The sequence below is a fragment of the Taudactylus pleione genome, unplaced genomic scaffold, assembly GCF_031769625.1.
Source record: "Taudactylus pleione unplaced genomic scaffold, aTauple2 ptg000092l, whole genome shotgun sequence".
Classification (NCBI taxonomy): domain Eukaryota; kingdom Metazoa; phylum Chordata; class Amphibia; order Anura; family Myobatrachidae; genus Taudactylus; species Taudactylus pleione.
The window spans coordinates 3,169,625-3,181,844 of record NW_028284494.1 but is presented as its reverse complement, the minus strand read 5'-3'; the positions used below and the strand labels follow the sequence as shown (position 1 = coordinate 3,181,844).

The window sequence follows — 12,220 nt, the reverse complement described above, 5'->3', positions numbered from 1 at the left end:
GCTAGGACAATGGTATCACCACTGAGACCTGAAAACTTATATTCAGAGGTAACACTAGCTCCATCCTGAGCTTGTGGGGCACCTCAGACACTGTAGCTTCAAGTAGAAATAGTATTACATTTATTGGTGAAATACTAAACAAACAAAACTAAACAGAAAGGGTATATTAAACCTTTTGAGTGCATAAGGACATTAGGAGATACTCAGGGAAATATTTATCAATTATTGTGTTTCAGACCCGACAATTGACATTTCTTATGGTGCCATTCGCGGCTAGAAGAAATGATATACACGGGCTCTGGAAGGAGCCCATCCCTATAATGTGTTTGGAGTGACGTGGCTGCATAAGTGGTCTCTTCACTCCTCTTTTTGGACTCCTGAGCATGCGTGGTCTAATAACCATGCATGTGCAGCGGCCATGGCCGGGGTGAGTTGGGAAATGTAGCCCATGGTCTACAAGGGGCTAACGCCATCTTCACATGGAGTTAGCGTCGAAGGGACGGAAGCTATTATGTTCTGGAACTTGGTAAATCTGACCGCTTCGCAGCCCCCATAGAAAACTATGATGGGGCTACGGCTGCAGTAGTAAATGGAGGGACCATGGCAGATATGAAGATATCTGCTGTGGTCCCTCCATGGTACATTAGGTTCATTAGGGGATCCTTAATATTTGTGGGTATCCCCCTAAAAAGAGTATTTTCGGGGAATATCCTGCAACTGTTATTTGATAAATGGGACCCTTACTAGAAATGAACACACTTTAGGCATACTCCCTGATATAGTGGTGATTTCCCAGACTCCCTGAACAATCTAGCAATGGGTGTGTGCAACACAGTAATTACATCATCACTCTCCAGCCACTATAGAGGAAACACTGGGGAGAAGAATAAAGATGATGTGTGCTACAAGAAAATGGCCGCTACTCTCCAGCACACTGATACTCTCCAGCACACTGAGGACCTCATTCAGAGTCGGTCGAAGCGGCCGCACGGTCGTACGCCACCGATGTTCGCTATACTGCGCATGCGGAAAGTTCGCAATACGCGTGCGCAAACTAGCCGATACGATCAGAAATTTCTCTCTCCTTGAGCACAGCCAGGTCGGTAGTTTGAGTGACAGGATGAGGCGTTTGTGGGTGGTAACAGGGGAAGGTGCTTGAAAACGGGGGAGTGTAGATCCGGACGCAGGCGTGCCTAATTATGCGAACGGCGTTTTATGGGAGTGCATACGGTTTATGGGAGTGCATAATTAGCAAAGTAGCGTCATGGCACATGTGACATGGGAGGTTTTTACACTGACATGATCCTAGAGCTTAAGAGAGGGTATGGTCAACCTTAAGATCTACGACCAGTTCCGATGGTTCTCGATGGTCACGATTAATCCTTATATGGCCGGAGATGACGTGTAATGCATACGAGAAGGGGGCGTATTTTTTTGTATTCCGGCCGCTTCCTCCCCTTGGTCGGCCAGCAGCCGATCCGAACTTAGGGACGCAACTTGCGAGGGAATCATTTACATATCCGGCCCCTTTTCGCATACGACCGTGCTGCCGCTTCGACCGACTCTGAATGAGGTCCTGATACTCTCCAGCACACTGAAAGTTACATAAGTGGCTGTTTGCCCAAGTTACAGGTGATTTGTGATCAAGGAAGTGTGTTCTGATTTACTGGAAATGTTAGATGAGGGTCATTTAAGATGGTAATAGTAGAGTGCACCCTATGGTAAAAAACTTGTGTTAGTGGGTTCATGGGCTAAATAGCAGACTTATTGGTCATCTTTGAAGGCTCTGTCTGTGACATACTTGCCTACTGTCCCAGGACTGCCGGGAGTCTCCAGAAAATCGGGTGCCCATCTTCCCTGCTACACTGACCTGGCAGCCCCCTCAATCATATTTGTACCATACCTTTATTATCTAGCTTTTATCATTTGGAAAACGAATAAAAAATAAATCTAAGCTGTCTGTATATAACTGCTTTGGGTGCATTTACAGTTGGACATTAGTCAATTTTATGACATGCATCTACGCATGGAGCGATACATGGCCTATTGCACGCTGTGTGCATAGGTATTGGCATTGATCTTAGGAGGTACATGGTATACATTTACTACAGTATGTGTAGCTGGGTCCATCCATCAGGCAAATCCCCAATCTGCCGGTGCTCGAGTCCGTGCATCAGTGGAATTCAACTTGTTGGTCAATCCCGATTTCCCGAAAAAATGGTCGGATTCGGCGAGTTGGGAATTTCTACATGCTGCATTTTGCCGGTTCCCAGACGGATCACCGATCATTGATGTTCGCCAAGCTGTGTTTTTGATTACCGATCAGCGTTGGCAGAATGAGGAATCTTTGATGTACAGCCAGCATAAGAAAAGCTGGAAACCAGATCTAAAAACTTCTGAAGTGGGCCAAGGACAGATAATTACAGGATACAATTGTTCAGCCTGGTGCGCATTTTCAATTATGTGAATCTGACCAGCAGTTAAAGCCCGGAGTGTATTGAGGACCAGGAGAGACCGGGTTGGGTATGGCTTGCCAACAGTTGGGATCCCGGTGGTCAGAATCCTGATGCGAGGAACCCGAAAGGGTTAGCATACCGACACTTGTTGGTCGGTGTGCTAACCCTCCCCCTCTCTCTACCCTAACCCTCACTTCCTGGTGCCTAACCCTAACCTCCCCCCTACTGACTGAACCTAACCCACCCCTCCCCGCACCCTAAACCTAACCCTCCCCCCTAGTGCCTAATCCTAACCCTGCACCCTAACCCTCCCCCAACACTTACCTTCGGGGTGCCAACAGTCGGTATTCTGGAACCGGGATCCCGACTGCTGTCGAGATTCCAGTGCCCGTATATTTAGACCGTCGGCATCTGGTCTGCCGGGATGCTGACTACATCACGGAGAGACCATAGTGCAGTTCCAAGCAATGTATAATATGGGCAAACTATATCATATTATAACAGGTCCAATTCAAATTTTGTGGCTTTATATTTTGAGGACAAAGGACGGTACATGTTTTCCATTCTAGTTGATCCATTTCATTTTACAATCATACAGTGTTATAGATATCTCCACTACGTACCTGAGCAAATGGTGTTACAATCAAGTCATCTCCATGTCTGTAAAATAAAACAACAACATATGAATACAGGAAAACATAACAGCACTGCTTATGGTCAAATATGTCACTAAAAAGACAATTAGACTATATATAGCTTGATGTTTAGAAGGCGATTACAGATGCCTGACATACTGCCAAGCAATAAACAGTGTTCAGAATGATCCCGTACGTCTCCCCCTTATCCCTGTAACTTTATCTTTTGGATTCCTCCCACAGAAAACAAAGCGAAGGGGTCATTTGCTTCTGACTAAATTGGCCCCGAGTTCTCTGTCTGCATCTGTGATAGGTAAATTAGATTGTTAGCTCCATTGGGTCCGATACAGATGTGTCCACATACATCTATCCCTTGTGCGCTATAAGTCGCGTTTCTAATAAACCGGGAGCTCCGTGCGACTCGGTAGCGCAGAGCGTCTTTTCGAGCGCCATTTTGCCTTCAAATGCATCTTATTTGCACATGAGAAGCGCTACGTTACAGTGTTACAGCCGCTGACACTATAACGCCGCATTACACATGCAGATACACCCGCACTCGCTCACAGAGTATAGACAAGCTGCATATCATTTTAATCAGCAGAAGTTGTGCTACCTATTCACATTTCTGTGCAAACAAGACGCATTTCAAGGCAAAAAGTTGCACGAAAAAATGATACCGCTACCGAGCCACACCACGGTATGACGAGACTAGAAGGGCTGTTTAACGCGCAAGGAGGCTAGATGTATGAGGACCATCTGTACTTATATAAATGAATTAGGGGTGTGCACCGGCCACTTTTCGTGTTTTGTGTTTTGGTTTTGGATCTGGATCTTTCTTCGTGTTTTGGATCTGGATTGGTTTTGCCAAAACCACCCTTCCGTGTTTTGGGTTCTGGGTTTTGTGTTTTGGATCTGTATTTTTTTTTTAAAAAGCATAAAAACAGCTAAAATCACAGAATTTGTTGGTTTCTCTGCTCCTATGCTATTATTAACCTCAATAACCTTAATTTCCACTCATTTCCAGTCTATTCTGAACACCTCACACCTCACAATAGTGTTTTCATGTCCAAAAGGTTGCACCGAGGTAGCTGGATGACTATGCTAAGCGACACGAGTGGGCGGCACAAACACGTGACCCATCTAGGAGTGACACTGCAGTGGCAGACAGGATGGCAGTTAGAAAAACTAGGCCCCAAACTGTACATAATGCATAGAAAAAAAAGAAGTGCAAGATGGAATTGTCCTTGGGCCCTCCCACCCACCCTTATGTTGTATAAACAGGACATGCACACTTTAACAAATCAATCATTTCAGCGCCAGGGTCTGCCACACAACTGTGGCTGAAATGATTGGTTCGTTTGGGCCCCCACAAAACAAGCTGGCAATTAATGTGTCCCTGCACAAACTGGCTCTACGGAGGCAAGATGTCATCCTCATCCTCCTCATCCACCGATTCCTCACCCTCTTCAGTGTGTACATCCTCATCCTCACAAAGTATTAACTCGTCCCCACTTGAATCCACCACCACAGGTCCCTCTGTACCTTCTGGAGGCTGGTCTCCCTGGAAGAGCTGATAATTCATTTTGATGAACATCATCTTCTCCACATTCTGTGGAAGCAACCTCCTACGCCTTTCGCTGACAAGGTTCCCGGCTGCACTAAACACTCTTTCGGAGTACACACTGGAGGGGGGGCAACTCAGGTAAAATAGAGCCAGCTTGTACAGGGGCCTCCAAATTGCCTCTTTTTCCTGCCAGTACAGGTATGGACTGTCTGACATGCCTACTTGGATGCTGTCACCGATGTAATCCTCCACCATTCTGTCAATGGTGACAGTATCATATGCAGTGACAGTAGACATGTCAGAAATTGTTGCCAGGTCCTTCAGTCCGGACCAGATGTCCAAACTTGGTCCTGCCTGCCCTGCATCACCGCCAGCGGGTTGCTTAGGATACCTAAGTTTTTTCCTGGCAGCCCCAGTTGCGGGAGAAAATGAAGAAGGAGCCGTTGACGTGTCACGTTCCGCTTCAGCTGACAGTGTGTTCACCAGCAGGTCTTTGCACCTCTGCAGGCTTGTGTCGGCCGGAAAGAGAGACACCACATAGGCTTTAAACCTAGGATCAAGCACGGTGGCCAAAATGTAGTGGTCTGATTTCAACAGATTGACCACCCTGGAATCCTGGCAAAGCGAATGAAGGGCTTCATCCACAAGTCCCACATGCCGAGCGGAATCGCTCCGTCTTAGCTCCTCCTTCACTTTCTCCAGCTGCTTCTGCAAAAGCCTGATGAGCGGAATGACCTGACTCAAGCTGGCTGTGTCTGAACTGACTTCACGTGTGGCAAGTTCGAAGGGCTGGAGAACCTTGCACAACACGGAAATCATTCTCCACTGCGCTTGAGTCAGGTGCATACCCCCTCCTTTGCCTATGTCATAGGTGGATGTATAGGCTTGTATGGCCTTTTGCTGCTCCTCCATCCTCTGAAGCATATAGAGGGTTGAGTTCCACCGCGTCACAACCTCTTGCTTCAGGTGATGGCGGGGCAGGTTCAAGAGTGGTTGCTGGCGCTCCAGTCTTCGGCACGCAGTCGCTGAATGGCGAAAGTGGCCAGAAATTTTTCGGGCCACCCAAAGCGTCTCCTGCACGCCCCTGTCGCTTTTCAGAAAATTCTGCACCACCAAGTTTATTGTGTGAGCAAAACATGGGACGTGCTGGAATTTGCCCAGATGTAATGCCCGCACAATATTGGTGGCGTTGTCAGATATCACAAATCCCCAGGAGAGTCTAAGTGGGGTAAGCCACTGGGCGATGATTTCCCTCAGTTTCTCTAAGAGGTTGTCGGCGGTGTGCCTCTTACTGAAACCGGTGATACACAGCGTAGCCTGCCTTGTAACGAGCTGGCGTTTCTGAGATGCTGCTACTGGTGACGCTGCTGCTGTTGCTGCGTAAGGTGATACATCTACCCAGTGGGCTGTCACAGTCATATAGTCCTTAGTCTGCCCTGTTCCACTTGTCCACATGTCCGTGGTTAAGTGGACATTGTGTACAACGGCATTTTTCAGGACACTGAGGACACTTTTTCTGACGTTTCTGTACAGTCTCGGTATCGCCTGCCTAGTGAAGTGGAATCTAGACGGGATTTGGAACCGGGGACACACTACCTCCATCAATTGTCTAAATCCCACTGCACTAATGGCGGATACCGGACGCACGTCTAACACCAACATAGCAGTCAAGGCCTCAGTTATACGTTTTGCTTCAGGGTGACTGCTGTCGTACTTCATCCTCCTCGCTAAGGACTGTTGGAGGGTCAATTGTTTAGTAAAAGTAGTGGTGTTCCTACTTCCTCTCTGGGATGATGAACGACTCCCAGCAGCAGCAACAGCAGCAGCGGCAGCAGTAGGCGTAGCAATGCAGGATCCTCCAGAGGAATCCCGGATAGGAGAGTCAGTCATGCCAGTGACATGGCCTGCAGGACTACTTCCGATCCTGACTAAGGAGGAAATTGACGAGGAGGGAGTTGACGGTGTGGTTTGCAGGCGCTTGGATACAACAGGACAACGGGATTTAGGTGTCCCTGGACTGCTTACGGTCTTAGCCAAAGTTTCTGAACTTGACAGTAACTTTTTATGAACGCGCTGCAGGTGCCGTATAAGGGAGGATGTTCCTAGGTGGTTGACGTCCCTACCCCTACTTATTTCACCTTTACATATGGTACATATGGCAAGACAGTTGTTGTCCGGATTTGGATAGAAATATTGCCAGACCAAAGAGGTGGAATGTTTGGTCTTCTGCCCAGGCATGACCGTGATGGGCTTTTTCATCCCACGGACAACAACTGTCTCCCCCGGAGCCTGATTTAAACAAACCACATCACCATCAGAATCCTCCTCGCCAACTTCCTCCTCAGCGCCAGCTACACCAGTATCCTCATCCTGTTGTACTTCAACAGTGACATCTTCAATTTGCATATCAGCAAGTGGACTGTGGGTGCTCCTTTCAGCACTTGCAGGGGGCGTGCAAATGGTGGAAAGAGCCACCTCTTCCCGTCCAGTGCTGGGAAGGTCAGGCATCGCAACCACCACCACACTTGGACTTTCCTTGGGGATTTGTGATATCTTCTTAGAAAGCACAGTTCTTCGCTGTGCTTTTGCCAGCTTAACTCTTTTGATTTTTTTAGTGGGAGGAGGGCTTCCATCGTCATGTGAAGCTGAACCACTAGTCATGAACATACTAGGGATCGACCTTAGCCGTTCCTTGCCACTCCGTGTCGTAAATGGCATATTGGCAAGTTTATGTTTCTCTTCAGCTGATTTAAATGTCTTTTTCAAGGTCATTTTCCTGAACTTTGCCATTTGGGATTGTATGTGCCCTCTACTATGACATTGGGCATCGGCCTTGGCAGACGACGTTGATGGCATGTTATCGTCTATGTCATGACTAGTGGCAGCAGCTTCAGCACTAGGAGGAAGTGGTTCTTGATCTTTCTCTATTTTATTTTTATCGGAGAAAGTTTGGTCCTCCATTTATGTTATATCGATTTGATATATACGTGCGGCTAAACCCAGAAAATAATTTTTTTTTTGGTTTGGACTGGAGTGTACTTTGGGGGTTACAGCACCCTTTAACGGTCAAGCCAGCCGGGCCTTTACTTATGACACAGGCGCACTCTTGGCACTACTTTGTTGATGCACGTGCGGCTACTGCGCACACAATTCACAAACACAGAAAATAATTTTTTTTTTGGTTTGGACTGGAGTGTACTTTCGGGGGTTACAGCACCCTTAACGGTCAAGCCAGCCGGCCCTTTACTTATGACACAGGCGCACGCTTGGCACTACTTTGTTGATGCACGTGCGGCTACTGCGCACACAATTCACAAACACAGAAAATAATTTTTTTTTTGGTTTGGACTGGAGTGTACTTTCGGGGGTTACAGCACCCTTAACGGTCAAGCCAGCCGGCCCTTTACTTATGACACAGGCGCACGCTTGGCACTACTTTGTTGATGCACGTGCGGCTACTGCGCACACAATTCACAAACACAGAAAATAATTTTTTTTTTGGTTTGGACTGGAGTGTACTTTCGGGGGTTACAGCACCCTTAACGGTCAAGCCAGCCGGCCCTTTACTTATGACACAGGCGCACGCTTGGCACTACTTTGTTGATGCACGTGCGGCTACTGCGCACACAATTCACAAACACAGAAAATAATTTTTTTTTTGGTTTGGACTGGAGTGTACTTTCGGGGGTTACAGCACCCTTAACGGTCAAGCCAGCCGGCCCTTTACTTATGACACAGGCGCACGCTTGGCACTACTTTGTTGATGCACGTGCGGCTACTGCGCACACAATTCACAAACACAGAAAATAATTTTTTTTTTGGTTTGGACTGGAGTGTACTTTCGGGGGTTACAGCACCCTTAACGGTCAAGCCAGCCGGCCCTTTACTTATGACACAGGCGCACGCTTGGCACTACTTTGTTGATGCACGTGCGGCTACTGCGCACACAATTCACAAACACAGAAAATAATTTTTTTTTTGGTTTGGACTGGAGTGTACTTTCGGGGGTTACAGCACCCTTAACGGTCAAGCCAGCCGGCCCTTTACTTATGACACAGGTGCACGCTTGGCACTACTTTGTTGATGCACGTGCGGCTACTGCGCACACAATTCACAAACACAGAAATTAATTTTTTTTTTGGTTTGGACTGGAGTGTACTTTCGGGGGTTACAGCACCCTTAACGGTCAAGCCAGCCGGCCCTTTACTTATGACACAGGCGCACTCTTGGCACTACTTTGTTGATGCACGTGCGGCTACTGCGCACACAATTCACAAACACAGAAAATAATTTTTTTTTGGTTAGGACTGGAGTGTACTTTCGGGGGTTACAGCACCCTTTAACGGTCAAGCCAGCCGGCCCTTTACTTATGACACAGGCGCACGCTTGGCACTACTTTGTTGATGCACGTGCGGCTACTGCGCACACAATTCACAAACACAGAAAATATTTTTTTTTTTGGTTTGGACTGGAGTGTACTTTCGGGGGTTACAGCACCCTTAACGGTCAAGCCAGCCGGCCCTTTACTTATGACACAGGCGCACTCTTGGCACTACTTTGTTGATGCACGTGCGGCTACTGCGCACACAATTCACAAACACAGAAAATAATTTTTTTTTGGTTAGGACTGGAGTGTACTTTCGGGGGTTACAGCACCCTTAACGGTCAAGCCAGCCGGCCCTTTACTTATGACACAGGCGCACTCTTGGCACTACTTTGTTGATGCACGTGCGGCTACTGCGCACACAATTCACAAACACAGAAAATAATTTTTTTTTGGTTAGGACTGGAGTGTACTTTCGGGGGTTACAGCACCCTTTAACGGTCAAGCCAGCCGGCCCTTTACTTATGACACAGGCGCACGCTTGGCACTACTTTGTTGATGCACGTGCGGCTACTGCGCACACAATTCACAAACACAGAAAATATTTTTTTTTTTGGTTTGGACTGGAGTGTACTTTCGGGGGTTACAGCACCCTTAACGGTCAAGCCAGCCGGCCCTTTACTTATGACACAGGCGCACTCTTGGCACTACTTTGTTGATGCACGTGCGGCTACTGCGCACACAATTCACAAACACAGAAAATAATTTTTTTTTGGTTAGGACTGGAGTGTACTTTCGGGGGTTACAGCACCCTTTAACGGTCAAGCCAGCCGGCCCTTTACTTATGACACAGGCGCACGCTTGGCACTACTTTGTTGATGCACGTGCGGCTACTGCGCACACAATTCACAAACACAGAAAATAATTTTTTTTTGGTTAGGACTGGAGTGTACTTTCGGGGGTTACAGCACCCTTTAACGGTCAAGCCAGCCGGCCCTTTACTTATGACACAGGCGCACGCTTGGCACTACTTTGTTGATGCACGTGCGGCTACTGCGCACACAATTCACAAACACAGAAAATAATTTTTTTTTTGGTTTGGACTGGAGTGTACTTTCGGGGGTTACAGCACCCTTAACGGTCAAGCCAGCCGGCCCTTTACTTATGACACAGGCGCACGCTTGGCACTACTTTGTTGATGCACGTGCGGCTACTGCGCACACAATTCACAAACACAGAAAATAATTTTTTTTTTGGTTTGGACTGGAGTGTACTTTGGGGGTTACAGCACCCTTTAACGGTCAAGCCAGCCGGCCCTTTACTTATGACACAGGCGCACGCTTGGCACTACTTTGTTGATGCACGTGCGGCTACTGCGCACACAATTCACAAACACAGAAAATAATTTTTTTTTTGGTTTGGACTGGAGTGTACTTTCGGGGGTTACAGCACCCTTAACGGTCAAGCCAGCCGGCCCTTTACTTATGACACAGGCGCACGCTTGGCACTACTTTGTTGATGCACGTGCGGCTACTGCGCACACAATTCACAAACACAGAAAATAATTTTTTTTTTGGTTTGGACTGGAGTGTACTTTCGGGGGTTACAGCACCCTTAACGGTCAAGCCAGCCGGCCCTTTACTTATGACACAGGCGCACGCTTGGCACTACTTTGTTGATGCACGTGCGGCTACTGCGCACACAATTCACAAACACAGAAAATAATTTTTTTTTTGGTTTGGACTGGAGTGTACTTTCGGGGGTTACAGCACCCTTAACGGTCAAGCCAGCCGGCCCTTTACTTATGACACAGGCGCACGCTTGGCACTACTTTGTTGATGCACGTGCGGCTACTGCGCACACAATTCACAAACACAGAAAATATATTATTTTTTTAGCACTTGGGGGGAGCACCGCTGATGGACAGAGCACCCCCTGGACAACACTACAGCACTCCTTTAGGACTGGGACACTGCACAGGACTTTGGAGTGGACACAGCCCCTATGGAGAACTGACTGCACAACACAGTCCAGCCAGCCCCTATGGACTTTGAAGTAGTGGACACAGCCCCTATTAACAACAGCAGCACAGCACAACACAGCCAGCCCCTATGGACTTTGAAGTAGTGGACAACAGCAGCACTACACTACACTACACTACACAGCCCTAACTCCCACCCTCCCTCTTCACTGTCCACAGCCGAGTGAGAAAATGGCGCCGACGTGTGTACCTTATATAGGATCCAAAACCCGCGAGACTCGGAAGGCGGGAAGATGACGTTTTGCCTCGATTTCAGATCCGAGTCAGGCGGGAAAAGTCGAGCCTGACTCGGATCGGACTCGGATCGGGGGGGCTCGGGGGGGTTCGGATTTCAGAAATCCGAACCCGCTCACCCCTAAAATGAATAAATAACTTTGTCAAACAAAACTACTTCCATTTTATGACATGTATTTTCTATGCAATGTGTATGAGTTTAGTATATGCATGCTTTGCGTATAGCAAAAAGGGTAAATGGAATTTGACAAATAGAGTGGAATAATAAATCCGGTGTTACCCCGAATATCTTTAATTTTTCTATTTAGAGTCTCCCTCCAAACTTGAGCTCGTCTCCTGATAGCTATATCGTATATTCAAGTAATACTGATGATCATTAGCAGAAATCAAAATTGTAAAAATACTGTATATCCTAATACGAATGTGCAATGCGTTAAGCAGTATATTACGCGACTGCATCTTAATTCTAATGTCGCAACCGATGGGTTTCCTACTGAGGTGCCCACTGGCTGCTCCACCACTGGGCATATTAGGCTACACTATCAATCGCACTAAGGAGAAGCAGACTCTCCGTTTGAACATGCCTGACGCAGTCACTAACCGTGACACGCCGGCGTCTGCCTATCCACCCCCAGAAACGCCCACTCAGGGCTCCTGCGTCCAAATTCATTCTGCGTCTCCAGGCAGGAACAGGTGTGGTATAAAAGGTTGACAGTAAAAGGTCGACATTCAGTAGGTAGCACCTCAAGGTCGACTGGTTCTGAATGTCGACATTCAAAAGGTCATTCGGTTAACCATCATTCTGTAGACATGTATTTAGGTCAACAGGGTTAAATGGTCAACACGATGAAAATGTTGACATTAAATTGTCGACCCATTGTGTTTTAATTTATTTTTTTAGCCTAACCCTAAACCCCAAAATAATAATAAATGTGCCATTTGAGTTTATCGACCATTTAACCTTGT

At 47.3% G+C, this 12,220-nt stretch overlaps 1 protein-coding gene across 3 annotated transcripts in view; it reads right to left on the bottom strand.

Moving 5' to 3' along the window:
• PDE4D (phosphodiesterase 4D) overlaps positions 1-12,220 on the bottom strand; it is a 968,852-nt gene that overhangs the window by 243,529 nt on the left and 713,103 nt on the right. For all 3 annotated transcript variants that reach the window (XM_088469385.1, XM_088469386.1, XM_088469387.1), the window contains one exon: positions 3,080-3,116. In XM_088469385.1, coding sequence (XP_088325511.1) covers positions 3,080-3,116 — 37 coding nt within the window. The remainder of the gene's footprint in view (positions 1-3,079; positions 3,117-12,220) is intronic.